The 20,318-nt window shown below is 35.8% G+C and overlaps 1 protein-coding gene across 1 annotated transcript in view; it reads left to right on the top strand.

Annotated features, from left to right (window-relative positions):
• Positions 1 to 20,318, top strand: part of wdr27 (WD repeat domain 27) — a 40,935-nt gene that overhangs the window by 7,750 nt on the left and 12,867 nt on the right. The window contains exons 13-22 of the mRNA XM_042010431.1: positions 1,946 to 2,015; positions 2,234 to 2,302; positions 2,397 to 2,500; positions 3,826 to 3,915; positions 4,575 to 4,696; positions 6,271 to 6,404; positions 7,131 to 7,225; positions 7,988 to 8,109; positions 13,197 to 13,294; positions 16,869 to 16,971. Coding sequence (XP_041866365.1) covers positions 1,946 to 2,015; positions 2,234 to 2,302; positions 2,397 to 2,500; positions 3,826 to 3,915; positions 4,575 to 4,696; positions 6,271 to 6,404; positions 7,131 to 7,225; positions 7,988 to 8,109; positions 13,197 to 13,294; positions 16,869 to 16,971 — 1,007 coding nt within the window. The remainder of the gene's footprint in view (positions 1 to 1,945; positions 2,016 to 2,233; positions 2,303 to 2,396; positions 2,501 to 3,825; positions 3,916 to 4,574; positions 4,697 to 6,270; positions 6,405 to 7,130; positions 7,226 to 7,987; positions 8,110 to 13,196; positions 13,295 to 16,868; positions 16,972 to 20,318) is intronic.

The raw sequence follows: 20,318 nt of genomic DNA, 5'->3' as shown, positions 1-20,318 counted from the left end.
CATGCTCTAACCTCTGCACATTTTACCTCAGTTTGATTCAGATATGCTCCATGTAGTCAGTAAATTGTTCCTGTGTTGCATCATTTCTATTGATGACAGGCTTCTTTTTTTTTTTTTTACTGCATTTACCTCTATTACTTTTATACAGGCAGCATCTGGACAGCAGATCTGGACAGGAAAATAAAGTGTAAATGCTTGCAGGGTACACTGGAACCAGAATGTAATCACATCAGGTGGTGGTCAAGTTTGTAGAACGATAAGCGTTAAACCAAATGTAAATGCAATCCCAACAGTGAAATACAGGGAAAGTTAGACAGTTTGTTGCTTCGCTTGTTATTGGATCCATATGATACACATAAAAAGGACCCCGATGGATCTGAAGACATTGTGTAGATAATGTTTTCAGAAATGGAAATTTTCTTTCTTACTTAGTTTCCCTGTTAATTCTTGTCAGTTTTAAGCACATCTTTTACATCTTTTTTCTTTTTTTTGGCCACAGAATAATAATACAAGACAGAATAATATCTTTGATATTTACAGAATACACCCTTTAGTGGTTGAAACATTTTAAGACACTTGAATTATTTGATCTTTGTGGAACATGTTCAACAGAAATGTACAAACCCTGAACTGGGTTGCATTCATACCACCTTGTTTGGCAGCCTGAAAGGAAAAAAAGACATTTTTGAATGGTTTCTGTAAGCTTGCTAAATCCTACATAATGGGAGCTATAAGAGAAGCAGCAAACCACTGAGATTTTTACACAGATTTGACTAAATCTGGAAATTTGTCTGAGACTCTCACTGTGCTTTAAAAAGTGTCTAATGTAAAGTCAGCGTAAATTATGCAATTTTTACAACCCAATAAAACTAAATGACCATTATATATCAGCAGGAGGTCAATAAGGCTGTTGAGAAAGTGATTGCATCACCAAGTAATTAGATCTTCATCCCCAAAAAACTTAGTTTTCTGCATGTGGTCTGTTCTGGAACAAAGGCTACTTCCAGAAACCAAATATATACACAACACAGTGAAACGGAGCAAGGTGCTATATTTCAGTGTCTATTGCAAAAGGACCTCTAGTTTTTTTAAGCTTTAGGGGCCTTGGTTGCTTGAGACCAGTTTGCACCAGTTTGACTCAATTTAAATGGCCACAGTCGCAAAAGTTTTCTCATTTATTTACAAATACCTAGAGAAAAATAACTTTTCACTAAAGAAAATAGGAGCTGGAAATGGGAATATAACCTTGATTGATGGAGAATAAACTGCATCAATGCTATTTTTCTTTAAGAAACACAATGTACCCAGTAGCAAAAATTCAAAATCTAAGCAACAGAAACTGAGTAATACCTTCAAGTCAATTCTGCAGTACATTTAAACCTGACAGTACATTTCATCTCTTAATGCCAAGGTAATAAACTGTATCTGTTGTTTCTTCTGTTGCAGCTTAAGTCCTACATCATATATCTGACCAGTGACTGTGACTTTTTTCTTTCTTGCATGTGTTTGACAGAAGAACAGGTTTTGGAAAGCCTCACACGTTTTAATGGCTGTGGAAAAAATGAGCTCACTGTAATATAGCAAAGGCACTGACAGCAAACGTTGAGCAGGATAAACCATCCCACTGTTTGTGGCAGATTTCTTAATGCTAACAGTGTGATCACCTAGTGGTTTCAACCCTCTTTTTCTAGTTAAACCTTGGAAACCTGTTCAAGTATAATCAGTAAATCAGTAATAATTAATGAGAAATACTAATCAATGATATGTCTTTTTATACATCAAACTCTTGGTATTATTTTAACATCTACTGAGTTGTGAATGGGCTACGTCCGTTCACTCTGCTTAGCCTGTTTTTACATGCATATTATAAATCATACAGTGTATAAAACTATAAGTATTTGTGTTTATCTGGTGTCTCATTGAGCTTGTTATTTCTTGTGGAAAGGAGGAATGAAGGAACAACCTCTGGTTTTTCATTCAAAAGTGAAGTCATCCGGATACACCAGTGCCCCAAGGTAAAATATGCTAACATAGCAACCTTTTGCAATAAAAAATCAAATATTTGTCCGAAACATGGACATCATTTCTTATTAACTGTCAAAGGGAAACAATATACATTTAATACGTAGGTTTAATAATAGGTTTGATACATCCATTGTGCATGTGCCATTTTATCTATTTTGCTCCTTTTTTTTACCAGACTTTTGCTCTGTATGTTTGTTTTTATTTTTAGGAGGATTATGTTTTCACCAAAAACAAATGTTGAGAAGAGTTCTTCCTGCAAAAAAAATACCAAAAATACGTAAGCAGTTAATCTTAATGTCATTGCTGTCAGAATACTGTGTTTTCCTTTCATATAAACATCATGACATAAATTACATGCTTTTATCCTTTAGAGGTTTACTCTACAACAGTTACCCAGCAGACAGTGCAGCACCAACTGTTCCACATATTGATCTTAACATCACTAACAAGCAAGTCTCATGCCTTCAGTATTCAGGTAAGAAATATGATAACACTTTTTGCCAAAATTTTGCCATTTATTTTCTTTTTTTTAACACTTTTAAAATATAACTTGAGCGACAGATTATTATAAATTGTATCACTTCTTAATAATTACATTATTTCTAAACTGACAAAGTATTGCTTCTAAAAAACAATAAAAATGAATGAAACAATTAGAAAATACTTTGGAAATACAGACAGTAAAACACATTTTACAATTAAAGGAAAAATATTAGCTCATCTGGAGACTTTTAAGTGAGTGCCAGCAGCGTTTTTCTGTTTACAAATGTCTTATTCTTTGCATGACAGAGCTTTAAGCTGCACTTTGACATGCCACAACATGGCTGGTACAGTGAGCTGTATACAGAAAATAATTTCTGCAAATGCTCCTGAGCCATGTAGTGACACCATGAAATGATCATGATGAAGATTGCGTGTGTTGAGTTTCAGCTGTGTCCTCTATGTACAAAGATGTCTCAAAATTCACAGAATCTTATTAAATTATGCATTGTACATACTATTCAAAGTCCTTACAATTTTAGATTGAGGAAGATTCGGAAATTGCTCCAAAATTAGAAGAAGCTGGTTTTTTCTTTGTTTTTATTTTCAGATTGCAGAATTTCTGCCCATATTTACTTCTGATAGACTCTGCCTCTCTAAGGTGCTCTTTTTACAGCTACTCATGCTACAGACTTTCACTGATTGTCAGTTATCCTAGTTTATTGCAACTTGTTTCTCCAGTTGCTTCTTCTTCTTATTATTACTTATGTTTCCAACCTTTTGTGGACCTCAAGTTTTTTGAGACATGTTGCTACCATTGAGTTCAAGTAGGGCTAATATTTTTTGGGGTTAAATAGTAAAATGTGTCACTTCCAACATTTGACATGTTTTCTGTGTTCTGTTGTGAACAAGGTAAGAGTTTATGTAACTCTCTGCATTCTGTTATTATTTACATTTTATACAGTGTCCCTACATTTTTGGAACTTATATGTACACTAATGACATTGACCACAAAAAATATCATTATCAAAGAAAAAAGGAAAAATAAATGTAAACTTATTTGCCAAACAAATATGTTGAATGTATTTAATTAGTGGACACTCACTGTTTTTTCTAGTAATACCCATACTTGAATGGAAGGGTGAAATGAGCCAAAACAAAAACTTATAACATATCGACAATATGTTTAGTTTAATGACAGATGATGTGCTTGTAGACAGAAGACCTTACTTTTATGTTTAGAAAGCGACAATTTTGGTAGGAAAAAATCTAATGAAAAAATCCTAACAGAACAGTTATGTTTTTCCTTTTTCTCTCCAGGTGATGGAAAACAAATCCTGTGTGGTCTTGGAGATAGTTCAGTGTTATTGTACAAGTCATCTCTAACTGGCAATCCAACTGTCTACATAGGTGCGTCATGAGGATCCATGCCTTGCAGTCCTCTGCTGTACCATTTGTTTGCTTATGTTGTCTTTTGTCATTTTTTTTTTTTTGTCAACATTGCTTTTGAATTATGTTATGGAAAGTGTGATTTGTTTAATTCATCATATTATCATAGTGCTTTTTTTATTGATTCCTTGCACATTCTGAACACGAGTTACACAAGTTTAAAAGCTTACCATGATGTTTTAAGAGAAAAGAAGAATGTTACAAGAAAGAAAATCATCCTCAGCTTGATTTCATTGATGCTTTTATTGGGCTTATTGATTTACCATCATTTATTTAAAATTGATTTGTGGCTAAAGAAAGATTACAATTTATAAATTATTATAAAGTGTTGTTAAGACTTAAAGGTTTTTGTCAGTTGTACACATTAAACACCAACAGGCAGAGAAAAGATGGCCTTCTTAAAACGTTTGTCTGAAATTCACGGCTCAAATTCAGCAGCAGGGACATGGTGACCATAAGGGGGCAGTAGAGATAAAAGAACAGAAGTTGAGGTGACGTGTAGGTCACCATGAGCCTCCTCTTTTCAGTCTCCCTGGTTGTCTGAACAATACCATAAAAGTAAATGTTACGGCCCACATTGTGTTACCAGTTTTATTTCAAACTTCTCTGTTTGTATGTAGGGCATGACAAGCCAGTGAGCAGTGTGAGCTGGAGCCTCTGCAGACAGTGGTGGCTGAGTGCATCAGAAGACTTGTCACTAAGGATTTGGACATGTTGCAGCTCAGAGCCTGCAGCAGTCATGGTAAAAGCCCTATACATTTACAAGTTTTTATTTGTTTTGTTTTTTTTGTTTGTTTGTTTGGGCATTGTTTTAAGTATTTCAGTGTCTTTACCCTCATTGCTACTTGCCCAACCATGAACCTCTACAAGTCCAAATCCTAACCATAAAGAACAGTAAAATGAGGACCAGTGTGTATGACATCACATTGCAAACATGCCTTCGTTCTAAGAGTCTAGAAGCTCAAATTGGTTTTGAGGTAAAACAGAAAAACTGAAGACATTTGCTGCTGTGTTTTTAAAGATGGAGGTGGCTGCTGAAAGGATTTTGTCCACACTGTGTCTGTGGTATTCAAGTGTAGATTGCACCAGATCTAAAGTTCTCTTCCAAGTATTTTCTTGGACTAGGATTCTGTTAAGATAATATACTATATTTAAAACATTATCCAATAAAAGTTTAGTTTTTAACTTTGTTAGCATTCCCATGTGGTGTCTATTACATACTAGGAGATATTGCAAAACCAGGAGTCAACATCATTATTCAGTATTTCCATCTTATAGCAGTCTCAAAAACAGCCATACTTACAAAGATAATGATAATAATAATAATAATAATAATATAAATAAGAAGAAGAAGAAGAAGAAGAAGAAGAAAATATACAAAGTATTATAAACGCAGCAAATACATATGAAATGGTGGTGGGGCATAAGCAGAAGGCACATTAGTTGAGATAATTTGCTGTCACTGTAAGTGCAATAAAAACATCCCAAGGTTAACTTTTGGAAACACACCTCTCTTTTTTACAAGGCCCTAAAATGTTCTTCCCATATCTTATGCTAACTATCTAGAGTATGTGAAATTATGTTAAACCTGGCTGGATCTGCCCATGACTTCTCTGTGTTTTTGTAAAAACCAGCTGGCAAAAAAAAAAAGTCTTTTCAGAGGGACAGCAGCTATGTTGATGTGAGTCAGTTTTACTGTGTTATTTCTTAAAAACTTTAGAGATATCCCCTCAAATGGCTACATAAAAAAAGAAATATATATATATATATATATATGTGTTGGGGGGGGGGTATAAAATTTCTGGAATGTAAGATTTTAGAAAGATGTTAGACATTTGGCGGATAAGTATATGCATAAACCTGGTCAAAAGAAACATATTCAGTTGTGCTTGGTTCTGAGTAAAGAAGAATAAAGAGTTTTTGATGAGGAGCCTTTATCTGGTTTAACTTCGGCCTTTTTTTGCTTGGTATAAAAACTTCAAAATGATTTTTGAAGATGCAAAACATGGAAAGCTTAGCTGTAAAACTGTTTCAGGGATCTGAATTCAGTTATAAAATGATGTACATATCAAATGGTTTACCCTGAATGGCCACATGCTCAAAGTTTTTGGAAGTAAACTCAAAATTTCCAAATATCATTTTAAATTTAAGCAATATCATTTAAGAAAATAAGAAATTACTAATTAATGAACTTCTTTTTCTCTTTTAATACATTGAATATATTCACACTTTACTTATATAATTTAAGCCACCAATGTCTTAAATGTTTTAAGATATTTAGTAAAAACAAAAAATTCTCTTTTCTCCTTCCATCAGGGTAATAATATGTTCTCCAAACCTATCCGAAGTGCTCAGTTTTATTACCTTGACAAATTTGTACTTCTGGCATCAGGATCCTCTCTATACTTGTACCTTTACAATGTGGACAGCACCCATGATGACATTAAAAGGTAATTTCTAGTAATTACTCTCTTGACAAATAAACATCTGTATTGTTCAGCTTGTAAAGTTTTTTGCATTTCAGCTTTTGTGTATTATGTATAGTATCCCCACTGGAGTTTGGGTGGACTTATTTCTTGATATATCTTAATATATTTGGTCAAGCTAAATATTACTTTTATTCACAGCTGAGAAGCTTTGTCAAAGCATGCAGGTAAAGTGATATGACTGTTTCTGCTGTAATAATAGGGTAAAGCTTCAAATCATGTAATCCGATTTTTTAGACAAGTGATCTGCAACTTTTTATTTACATTTATAATGAGCTATGATAATATTGACGGCTACTAAGATAGAAAAAGGACAAGAGATTAACCAGTTTTAAAACTTATGCAACCTCCTGTCTTTGTTACTAGAAGAATCTTTATTTAGCTGCTACCACAGATGCTGCTGACACTTCTTAACAGCCAAATTGTTTAGCTGTGTCCTGAAACTGTCAGGACTTGTTCAGGAGGCAAGGAAAATCCCAGTAAAGGGCATGTAGTAACACATGTTGCTTATTCATGTTTATTTTCTTGACACTTTGTGTTGCATTTTCTGGGTTGACCTGCTTGAACTATCAACAAATAGTGAAACCGTTTTTACTAAATTCTCCCGTATAGCTGTACAGATCAGAAAGGTGAAAATGTTTTCAATATGTTAACATTTTGTTCAAATATTTGTTTAAATACTCTTCTTAGATATCAGCAACGGAGTGTCATCAAACGAACTAGATGTCTAACAGCATCATCTAACGACATCACTGCCTTCTCTGCCATCAATGATTTCCTGTCTTGTATCCTTTTTTTATATTTTTAAAGTTCCTGCGGCAGAAAGTTGCGTAGACAGCACTGCACCGATGCTGATAAAGAGAAGCTCTCCTTTTTGCTCGGAGCATCTGGCTTGAAAACTTTCATGTAAACCACAACAATCTCATAAAGTCTGAACATGTTGCCTCAGGACTTCCACTGCAGATTTTACCCGTAAAGCATTTAGGTGTCTTTAGTTTTTTAGGAATGTCTGCATTCCAGCCCCTTGTTAGGGTCTACAGTGCATTTACTTTCTAATAAAACCCCCAAACAGAGTTGTGTTGGAATTGGTTAGATCCTGTCCAGAAGGATTTAGCAGCAGTTTGCTTTTCATGTAAAGGCTAAATCAAATATTAAATATAAATAATAATATTGTGCAAATGACAATTTTTGTAAAATTATTCAGCATGCAACATAGAATTAACCGAACTAGAAATGGTTTTGTGTTAGCCTGTTTTCCTTTGTAAAAGATGTAGAAAACCTGAAAATTAAAAAAAAAAGTTTTCCAACCTGCATGCAACTGAATGCAAACCGAATTATAAAAGCCGTCTGCAAGAAGGCAAATTGATTAATTTTTTCTCAGTTGTACAGAATTGTAGTTCTGCAGCTTAAAGAACATGATAAAGTAATTGTATTAATGTATATTTATTTCTTCTTTTTTTTACTTCAGAACACTGTTTTTCAGACACGAATGGTCCTAAAAAAAGGAAAATAAAGTCAGTGTAACTACTCCTAACAGCTTTTCTCAGACATTGTCCTGGTGTGTGGTTCAGATCGGTCCATTCAGGTAATGGACATGAACAAAGGTGTAGTTGCCTCAATGGTTCCTGATGCCCACAGCAGAGCCATCCACTGCATCACACAGAACAAGGTGAGTCTATTTAATTGTTCTTTAATAATACAAAATGTGTGTATTTGCATTTATAAACATTATTGACAGTGTTTTGTTTGCTATATTATTGTCTTACAGTGTTGTATAAACCATTATTTATAGAACTTCATTAACTTATCTGTTAACTTGAAGTTAGGGCTCCTCCTTTTCTTTCCTTACTGTCTCTAAAGGAGTGCCGCAAGGTTCAGTCTTAGGTCCTATTTTATTTTCTATATATATTAACAATCTGTGTGATAATTTGTCAAATGGTATGTACCATATTTATGCCAATCACGGTGATCTATTGCTGATCTTTCTCAATTTCCCAGACTTTAGAGTTTTTACAGACTGCTTTTAATACAGTTCATTCTCGCCTGTGTTCCCTGAAACTGGTTTTGAATGTACATAAAACCAAATTTATGGTATTTTGTCATGAATTGTAACTACCCGAAATAATTCAGCCAATAATAATCATGCAATGCAAGTCAATACGGTTAGTTTCCAATTACAAGTACCTAGGTTTTCTAATTGATCATGAGCTTTCATTCAAAGCTCATTTTAATCATTTGGTTTGCAAATTAATGGTGAAGATTGGATTTTATTATCACAATAAATCATGCTTCTCTGTTAGTGCACAAAAGCACCAGGTCTTGGCCACTTTCTTACCATTGGTAGATTATGGAGATGTTTTGTATGAGTGCCACAGCCAAATGTCTTCATTCTTTAAATACAGTTTACGATTCAGCTTTAAGATTTTTTAAGATTTGGTCAATTTACTCATCACTGCGATTTGTATACTAAAGCTAACTGGCCCTCCCTGAGTTCTCGTAGGTACTCGCATTGGCTGTTGTTGATTTATAACTCTCTTATTGGACTGGTGCCCTCTTATCTTTCAGGTCTGCTACAAAGAACCAGTAATCATTATGCTTTGTGTGCAAGTAATATTTTCTGTCTTCATATTCCCAGAGTCCTCACTGAATTTGGCAAATGAACTTTCAGTGTCTGAAATGAAATTGTCTGAACTTTTTTCATTTCACACCTTTCATTCTTTTTTACTTTCCAGACAGTGAGAAGATTATGAACAGGGTCTTTGTTTTTAATTGTTTGACCTTTCTAAATTCTTAATTATGTTTAAATGTATTGGTAATGTATTAATTTGTAATTTATGGTCTTTTTAATTTGAATCTGTACACTAAGACGTGCTGCTGACTTCTTGACCATGTCATCCTTAAAAAAAGAGATCTCGACCGCAATTGGATTTTTACCTTGGTTAAATAAAGGTTTAATAAAATAATAACAGCTAAAGATTTCAGGAAGGTGAAAGAAAAGTGTTGAAACTAAAACCGAAACCCAACAAGAGCAAAATAATTTTTTAGTTTTGAACTTGGGGCAGTGTGGTGGTGCTGTGCTTGGTACGGTTGCTGACCAGCAAAACAAAAATGTCGACTGACAGGTTCTAGCAGTGCTGGCATGGGAGTGAAAGCTATATGTCACTCAGTGAGGTAACCATAGAAACAGTCATCAAACCACACAAATGAATGTGAAGACAATATGAGACCATGTTTTAAATCATTTACAACATCCAGTGGACTGAAGTAATTGGTTTTACAACTGTGATTCTAACTGAAGATTTGAATGAGTGAATGTACACTTCTCAAAACAATAAAAGGAACACTTAAACAATACACCTTCGATCTTGATAAATTAAATATTCCAGTTGAAAATCTTTATTCATTACATAGTGGAATGTGTTGAGAACAAAATAACATAATAATGATCAACTGAAATCAAAATCATTAACCTATGAAGGTGTAGATTCAGTATCAAAGTCAAAATAAAAGTGGAAAGATCAGATCATCAACTTCTGTGGAAAATCCTCGAGACAATTCAAAGTGAGGTTCAGTAGTGTGTGTGGCCTCCATGTGCTTGTATGCACTCCCTGCATGACATGACAGATGTTCTCCTGAGGGAGACTGTCTGTGCTGAGACATGGCGGTGGTGGATGGAAGGAGGCATGATGTCCCAGAAGTTCTAAATTGGATTCAGCGCCATTGAACAGACTGGTCAGTCCACAGCATCAATGCCTTCATCATGCAGAAACTGCTGACACACTCCAGCCACGTGAGGCCGAGCATTGTCATGCTGCTGCAGCATATGGTCTGACAGTGAGTCTAATGATTTTATTTCAGTACCTAATGGCAGTCAGGGTACCTCTGGCCAGCACATGTAGATCTATGCGGCCCATATCTTCCCAGACCATCGCTGACCCACTGGAAAATCAGTGATGATGGAGGATATTGCAGGCAGCAGAACATTCTCCACTTCGTCTCCAGACTGTCTCATGTCTGTCAGATGTGCTGTGTAAGAACCTGCTCTAATCAATGAAGAGCACAGAGCACCCTTGGCGAGTCTACCAATCCTGGTGTTCTCCAGCAAATGCCACTTTGGCTGCAGTTTTGGGCTACTAGACCACCCTCATGGAGTCTGTTTTGGCAGTTTAAGCAGAAACACGCACATTAGTGGTCTTTTTGAAGTAATTTTGTAGGGCTCTGGCAGTGCTCCTCTGGCACTTCCTTGCACAAAGGAGCAGGTAGCAGTACTACTGCTGGATAATTGTCCTTCTATAGCACCCTCCTTGTCTCCTGGTAAACTGACCTGTCTCCTGGTATCCCCTTCTTGCTCTCAACACTGTGCAGGGAGACACATCAACCCTTCTTGCCAGTGTAAAATAATACCAGTTCAACTGTTTTGATTTGTTACTGTTAAAGGGCTCTGCTTGAACCATGCATCTTTCTGAAAACATTACTTTTATTTTAAATAATGTAAAGATTGATAAAGATCAGCTTAAGAGAGTTTCTCATCTGTAGTTTGCTTAAAGCTATGAAAACATCTAACCTTTGGGAAGTCGAATTCACAACCAAACCTTACCTACAAACCAACAAACTTGCTTGGCTTGGCATCAAGTGGTAGCGATAGCCTCTTCTTCCACCTTTCTCTTGGTAGGTCTACTATTTGGCAGACGACAGACTTACATAAGACAACGATAAATGCTGGATGTGAGTTACATAAGGCAGATTGTCTTTTAGGGAGTGAGAGTGCTGGTTTGTGGTTTAAATGAAAGAGGTCAGGGTTTTAAAAAATGTCTTTGTTATTCAGAAGTTTCCATGAGAGCCAGACAGGATGTGTCATCATCTGTATCATTAATCTTTAAGTCCCTGCTAGACCAGGATTAAGACTGGCATAGATGATGGCAGGAGGACTGTCATACTTGATGATGGTCTTGGAGTAATGCTGTTCCATGATGCATTTTGGGTTAATGTGGCCTCACTCGAATTTCAGTCCTGGGCCAACGTGGACCCAGTTTGCTGTTGTCTAACAAAATGACAGCTTGAGTGTGTTTCCACAGCCATCATAATTGTGTGAAGACTACTGCAGAACTCAGCATGAAACTATAAAAATCTGCATTCAAGTCTGGATATTATAGTTCTATTACATTAGAATCTACAGTGAAATTAAGGTCTGGTTTCTCTTTTCTATATTGTCATATGAACATTGTCGCTTAATAAAAGCAACAAAAATACCCATTTTATTTATAAAAAGAATGGAAAGAATGATCAATCATATATCCTTACCTAACCTTTTTGGAATACAAAGAACTTTGGATTTGTTTGGGAGGAAAGTTTGTACTCAGTGACCCTTGACTTCTGTGTGTTTACCTCTGCAAAGTTGATGCTTGAGGCAGCCTGGATTAGCTGGATACACTGCGGCTACTGGTGTGGATTAAATGCATTAACCCATTCAGCTGCGATTCACTCTTGTACACAGCTGACAATATTCCGTTTGCCCAGATGTGCCTGTTCTTTGTCACGTCAGCTTTTGTGTGCCATACACAGTGGAAAGCCTGTGGTGTGTTGTTTCAGCTTGGCTATTTCATCAATGAGGTATTCCCTGCCTAAGTGCCCGAGGGCCTTTGGATGCTGTAGGGTTAGTAGCTGCGGATCAAAGGGATTGCCCCTGCCTGGACACTGCACACATAACATCACACTTCCCTCCCCTACTTGCTTTGTCGACCCGAGGCGGTCCACACATCAGGAACTGCTGCCTGAGAAGCAGCTTGTCCTACTTGAAATTTCCATCACCTCCTTTAAAAAATTCACCTGGAACTCATTAGACCAGAAGACTTCTCGGAAAACTAGAACTAGAAATGCCCTTTCAGACTCCCGTTCTCACACTTTTAATGGAAATCCAAACAAAAAACACTCCCGCCTCCATACTCTCCGTCTCACTCACACATTTTACTAAATCATCAGATAACTTGGTTTGGAAGACATATATGGAATTTATGTGTAGGTATTAAGTAGAAACTCAACATTTGTAGCTGGAGCCTATCTCAGTGAGGTACATACAGGATGGAAAATGACAAAGAAAAATTTTGCTTTTTTTTCTGCCTCAATATTATTATGTTGTTTTAAATCTCATCATGATCATAAGTTGTAGAATAACCTGGAATACAGTTCTATCTCTTTAAAAGGTGACACACTTTGTAAGATGTAAATACACAATTAATGCAAACAAAAGACAGCAAGAAATTTGCAAACATAAGAGAAGCCTCACATAATCATGTTAATAATGATTTCTGAATAATGTTATAATAAACACTGTTAGATTATTTGTTAGTTCTCCAACAGGTAATGTGTTTGTAATAATCTAAAATCTGAAGAAATGTCTGTTATAGAGGGACAAGAATAAAAACTAACACTAATACTTGTAAACTGCATTTAGAAAAGCCGGGATTGTCATGGGAAAAACTAAGGGTCACTAACCTGTGTGTTTTAAATGCTTCCCTGCTCCACCACACCTGATTCAAATTAAATGGATCCACCAGCTTAATAACAATAACATTTGTTCTGTTTGAACATTTAAAGGGTTTAAATAGTTAGCAAATACTTGCACTCTGCTTTTCTTCACATTAATATGATGTCTTAACATTATTTGATAGAGGATTCTAATAATATCACAACTGATTTACAAACTATTTCAGTAAGTTTGCTGATTTAACAACTTTGTTTATTGTGCATGTTTTACAGGGCTCCATATTTACCACACAGGCTCCAGACTCCTACAACCTCTTCCTCACCAGTGCAGTCACGGATGGTGTGAAGATTTGGGACCTCCGTAATCTAATGTTTGTATAAACATATATGAAAGTCAACACTTTGGTATCTAATTGTTTGTATACAGATATAAGACTACATTTAATGTGGCACTACTAAACTTTGGTAGATTTTAGCACTATGGTGCCCACTAATGAAGGCTGGTTCAGCATCCGTCTTCCATCCTGCCAGGAAAAAACGAAATGCAGCTGTCACATGATGCTCCAGGCTGAAACACAAAAAAATGTTGTGAAGTGTGGTTTCTTAACCTCCAGGTGCTACAGGGCAATGAGGGACCCAGGAATGTGCATAATGAATGTCAGTGTCCTATCAAAACAAGTCAGAGCTATTGAGTTTTAAGGTCAGAAACATATGATGTATTACTTTAATATCTAAATACTGCTTTAGTTTTTTCTTAAAAAAAAAGCATGTTTAAAAGCTTTACTTTAGTGCCCCTGGAGTACTCTATGGCAACCTAACAGAAGAAAAAGCAATAAAAACAAATTGTACTTACCTTTTTTATTACATTTTGAATGTCAGTAATAATGACTTTAAGAAAAACTGGGACACAATTCTACAATTTCTAATTAAATGTGTTTTCTATCATTAGGTTAGCATCTGTACAACCTGAATTCCAACTCTGTAACAGGCTGCTTAACTGAAGTTGAGAACTTTCCGAGTTTTCAGGTTGTTCATCAAATATGTCTAATATTTTGAGCGATGCATTTCTAATCAAGGAAAAAAATGTTTTGTTTTTTTTAATTATTCATCTGAAAATCTTAAGAATACAGAATGACCTTATATTCTAATTACACAATCATTTTTCTAATACAAGCATTCCTCACTTGATGACTGGATTGGCAGTTGCTAAATTTCCAAAGTATGAACCTGAGACTATTTTTATATGATCCTTATTTGCAGATGTCCTCACATGGTAGATAATTCATTTAGACCTGGTTGGATCTCAGAATGTTCTTTTTGGCCCAGCAGAAGACATTATTAAATAATGCATTCTTTCATGTCTGAGACTGCCTCCATATTAATCTCCTCACCCCAGACTCCATCACAACCTTATTGCTATCTGATAAATATATTTGCCTCGTTTCTAGGTCAGATTCTCTTTCTGAAAGTTGTGTTATCGAGCATCTCAGCAGCTGCAGTTCCTCTGAGGTGAAACATGGATACATGAAACAAAAGGCCTTTTTATTATTTAGTTTTGTCTGTGCTTCCACTTAGATTTTCCTAGTACCCAGAACTAACCACAGAAAGAATTACAGCGCCCCAAAATTAATCTCCTTCTTTTTATGTGAGCTTCACAGCTAATGGAAGTAGTCAAGTCAGTTTTATCGCTGATGTGTTTTTTAAATGTCGTTTAATCATTGCAGAGAAAATTCCATTTTCCTCATGCACTGATGGCAAAGGATTTGAGAAGAAAAATGTGTTTTTGTAGGTTTCTTTTCTACAGCGATCCCTCAAATTATTGAATGTACTTCCAGGAAACATTCAGCTGCATCAAGATAACGTTATTTATGTCTACTTTTAACTACTGTAATACTGTTAAATCAGACAGGAGGAAACTTAATGGAAATCAAACTAAAGGCCTTTTCATCTTTCTAAGTTGCATGGAAATTTGACTGGCAGGCAGAACATAACATAACATAGTTTTGTTAGATCATTGCAATAAAATTAAAAAAAAAAAAGTTATAATATAGATTATTTAAAGACAGCTGTTGTCCAAAAACACTGATGATGATTGTTGCAATTAAGCAATATAATTCATGCCGTACTGTTCTCATTAGACACACAGAACTACTGGACTGGTTTGGGTTTATTTATTTTAATTTCCCAGTCTTCACTCACTACTTATAGTTCAAAATTATGAGTGTATTCTTCTAGTTTTGGGGGTTACATGCAAGCATTTAGCATCAGATGTATTCACATACTGATTCTAAAGATGGAGAACAAATGTAATATGTTTCTCTTTAGTTCAGTGTTGTATTATACTTTAATCAAGTGAACTTTCTATCATTTAATGATTGTATGCCAAACAATAGTTTCTGTGAATAAATGCTCAGAATTGATGTTAAACTATATTTAAAGGAGGGAAAAAAACTAACTGAACAAACAAGCTTTCACATGATTTGCTCTGACACTGTTATGTATGCTGAATTATACTGGAAGCGAGTAATGAGCTTTGATTGGCCCGCTGATTACCTTGATGACTTGCACTAAATACCCAGGTGGACTCAGTAACCACATGGGCTCCTATTTAGGAGGATCAGACCCTCTAATGCAGTCTGTGTTAGTCATCAGTAAAATTCCAGATAGTCATCACTCATGCAACATGAAGAATGTGTCTTTGTAGAACTCATGCCAGCATCTCCTCTTTTTCAGTCAAAACACAAGATTGACATTCTGACCCAGAAATCCAGGCGAGTGTTTACTCTGACCTGTTAAAGTGATTTTTATGAGCACGATTGTGACAGTCTTTCTAAGTTGTGTTGCATACTTGTTTAGATTCACAAAAAATTGTTCAGTATCTGTGAATAAGTGAGTCTGGACAAATATTCTTCTAGACATAAAACCATGTCTTTAGCAAAGGGGTTTTGTAATTTTACATAATCTCCACACTCCAAGCAATGGCTTATCTTGCAGTGCTTATTATCTGTGGATTCTTCCAGTTTGAGTGGCTGCTCTAGCTGTGACCCATTTTCATTAGTCATTGCCTTTACTTTTATAAGTTGTAAAAATGTACTAAAGATATAATAATCAACTTTTACAGACAATATAGTGGAAAAAAAAAGTAAAATAATGATTATGAATACAACAAACCAAAAGGAAAAATAGCCATTAAACTAAATGACTCCTCTGGCACAATCATAACAGCCCAATATTATAAACTTCTTGTGTTGACCACGTTGACAGTATATGTTAAAATTCACTGGTACTGGGTATATCAGTTGTCTTTATGGTCTGCTGTGAATATGACCTACTTTTACTTCAGCTTAATGACAATAGCATGTGAAGGTCAAAGACATGCTCTCACCAGATCCTGTCCAAGTACTGCTGTGCCAGCATGCCAGCTCATATTGGTGACATTGTAAAGACATTACATGCTGTTGCAAACTAAATAAAACAGCACACATGTTGCTGTTTCCATCATCTGCTACCCCGTCTATGTGTTTTACTTGAGTCATGCTCAACTCCTTGTCCTCAGCTGCTTCAGGTGTTTGTAAAATGTAAAAATAGAATAATGTAAAAAGTAGAAAATCATTTTCCCTCTGGTCTGTATATTTTGTATCTTCACCAGATTGTCCTAACTATAAGTAATTGACTTAATTCATGTGAAATATGATTTTAACTTTTTTATTATTTATTTATTTATTTTGGTCAGGCCTCTTGTTTTATATTTCAGTCTTTCTTGGCACCCTTAGTAAAGAAAAAAATAAACAATTCAAGGTATTATTTTTAAACTTTCTTATTTAATTTTTAATCACGCAATCAGTTACAATAACACAAGTGATGAATGAAATGTGGGATTATTAAACTGCAAAGAGATATATGAAACTAATTAATATCCCATCATTATGTCCATCCCTACACCAGGTGTGTGCGCCGCTATGAGAACCACCTGAATCGTTGCCACCCATGCTCCTCAGCCATCTCACCCTGCGGCCGGTTCATTGCTTCTGGCTCTGAGGATAAATGTGTAAGTTGCTGCTCTCTGTATTTACCTTAAACACTTAGGCCCTGATCTATTAACGCTTTGCGTGTACTAAAACAGGTGCAGACGGCTTTGCTCCGCTAAAATCGGCCCAAGCTTATCTATCAAAGCCGCAAACATGGAACTGCGTCAGTTATCCTGGCAAAACTGCGCCGCTCTCCACTTTGCGTTTCTGAAGCTACTGCATATGCATTATGGGCGTTCCGGCCAGAAAGTGCACATTAGTGGGAGGAGACTATGCAAATAAATCTGGTTTGCGCAGCAGTGGGATTCATGTAGCCCGCAAATAGTTTGCGGTGTTTATGTTTGCTCTAAAAATAGCGTTTCTGAAAAGCAGGTGCTAATTGGCACAACAGTATACGCGCAATGGCTGCAGTAATAATTTTAAGGAGGAGGCACAGACACCATGAAAGGCGACTAAGATAATGCACTTTTTTCTATTATATTAATATATTTAGAATGCCAGAGAAGAGGATTGTGGAGACGATCCAGCGTTGCAATATTAGAATTGCTGGATAAGTTAAAAGACTTTATCATGCCTGTCTTTCATTATTATTATTATTATTATTATTATTATTATTATTATTATTATTATTATTATTATTATTATTATTATTATTATTTCTTTATAGCTTTTAAACCTTTATTATTTCTTATTTGTTCCTTGCATGTTTTTATATGTACAATACCTTGGTTCCTAAAGGTTGTTGTTAGTGTGCCTTATAAATAAATTGAACTTGAATATGAAACTATATTGCAGCATTTCTGGTGACATTTAGATTTTTTTCCTCGACTTCCGCAATATTTTTATTTGTCTCCTTTATTTGTCTCAACTTCTATCGGATAAAAGTTAATTTTGCGTTTGCGGTTTCCTTGCTCTCCAGAACCTTACATGACAGAGCAAACAGCGCCGCTACATCTTCAATTAAATACTGCTGTTTGCTCCGCAAATGATAACAGGAGCAGTCTTAATAGATCAGGCGCTAATCGTAGAAACATAACCAGAGCAAAACTGCGCAGCAAATGTTAAATAGCGCAGCAGTTTTGCCCTCGTCATAACTCAGCCCCTTAGTGTTTTATTGCTCCTGGTGAACACTTTATTAAATTACTATTACAATTTCCTATATATAGAGGCCAACCATGAAAACCAGTGCACTATATGACAAATTACAATCAGTATTTCAATGTTCATGGAAGATTGAAAATATTTTAAAGTATTGGAATGGAACTTATCAGTTACAGTTTCTTAACCTTTCTGTTTATATCCACCAAACTAAAACTAGTAAAAACACTACTTTCTGCTGTCTTTAGAAATTCATGGTGACTGTAAATGTAGTCACTACACACAGTTTAAAATAGGTGCATGATAACAAATGTTCCCACTGCACTGTTTTTTAAAGTGGCTTTTCATATATCAGTCAAACCAAATGCCATTTCAAATCTGTAATGTGGAGGTTTCTGTCTATCCCTTTAAGGCAGTAGATGATTACACAAACAGTCCACACATGCCTACAGTATGATGTGTGCTTATGACGAGGAAAAGGAACATCACTAGTAATCAGTCCTTGCAGCTGATTGCTTTCTTTTTCTAGCACAGACTGTAATCAATCCTTTCCAAGTATCTTTTTCATCTAGAATATCAGAAACTTTGCTCACTCCTAAAGTCTATATCCTCATTTGTTTTGGTCCCTAAGTTTGCCCAAACGCCAAACCTACCACACCTACCAGTGTGGCAGGGTAAACTGTGAAGTAGAAATAGATTTATTCATTTGTTTAGCAAGGGCTTGAATTTGAAATTAAATAGACTTGTATTTAAAAGTTCTACACTTCAAATTGAATTGGGGAATACCTGAGCATAAAGTAGTTCAAAAATGGATATGTGTCAAATTTTTAGATTTAAAATCTGGGACATCATCAAACGTGTTGAGAAGAGAGTCATAGATACATATTGTTTGACCTAATGCTTTATATTTTGTTTTGCACTTGAATCTGTGGACTGGTGACCTGTCCAAGGTGTACCCCTTCTTTGACTCAGTGGTGGCTGGGAAATTTGGACTATGCAAATATAAAAAATGGATGGATGGATAGTTTGACAGACCACAATAAACCTTTCAGATACAACTTTTTCTGCTGCAGTGTACATAAATGGAATGAGCTTTTTTTTTCTTTTGTCATGTGAAATGATTTGGTGTTTGATTCAATGAGGTTAACTCCTCAAATTAATGACTCTAAGCCCAATGACCACATAATAACCACTTCACAGGTCCTCTTTGATGTCTAAGGTAGATTTGAACGTTGTTCTTCTCACATTCAGCTGCCCCAAAAGCACTGGCATCTTCATATCTCCCAGGTCTCCTCCATATCTGCCCCCTCCCACCCCAATTCCTGCTCACTCTGATCCTCCTCTCCTTAGAGCTTCTTTCTGCTCCAGACTTCCTGTCTGGATGCCAGTACTTTTTCTTGTTTCTGTTATGTAGCACCACAGCCTTTTCATATCCGGCTGCTGAACTTCTTCACAGAACTCCAAATTACTGTTACATTGCAGCTTACCTGGTTTATCAGTTTTACCTCCATTTAAGGTGAGGACCACTTGTGCTTGTCTCAGACATGTTTTATCTGGATTCAAGGCTTTTTCCAGCAAAATCAAGTTCAGTATTAATGTGAAGCAGAACTGTTTAATTGCTTTTCCAGGCTGTGCCTCACATTTTTAGAAGACAGCCTCCTTTCTCCTTACCCGTCTCTTTTCTTCTGGTGTACTTGTTTGTCAAATGCAGTGGGATAATATATGCATGCTGCTACTTATTATTAATTGTGGGGATTCAACACAGCATGGACATCTTGGAGCATCTCTATTGAGATTGGACATTTCCAGCGTTTCCTGGAAATTGGGAGAGTATGTGTGGTTAGGTACATCGTATTTATTTGTGGATGCCCTGAGACTTCTACAAGCCAGACACATTTGTACTTGTCTTAATATATCAAAAAGCAATCATGGAAAAAAAAGAATGTGAACACTCCAAAAAGACTCCCTAGATCATATTACACTTTTTTCCAAAAAACGTAGGCCAGAAGTAATCCTCATGGAATATGATTTCACTATAGTTAATCTTAGCCTTATATGTATACATCTTGAATGCAGTGCTTCTACTTTTACTCACAATATTTTACCCATTTTATTTAACACTTATTATTTATAAGATAATGTGTTGTCATAAAGACGTACAGCACAGTATGTCTGATGATTGGTTTACTTCAGTCTGCTCTTCATTTCCTAATTGTAGTGTATAAACTGACGCGTCAGGGCATACCTGCTGTTTGGATGCATTTTGCAG

The sequence above is a fragment of the Melanotaenia boesemani genome, chromosome 16 (genome assembly GCF_017639745.1).
Source record: "Melanotaenia boesemani isolate fMelBoe1 chromosome 16, fMelBoe1.pri, whole genome shotgun sequence".
Classification (NCBI taxonomy): domain Eukaryota; kingdom Metazoa; phylum Chordata; class Actinopteri; order Atheriniformes; family Melanotaeniidae; genus Melanotaenia; species Melanotaenia boesemani.
The sequence above is the reverse complement of the archived record's forward strand: the minus strand, read 5'-3'. Positions and strand labels throughout refer to the sequence as shown.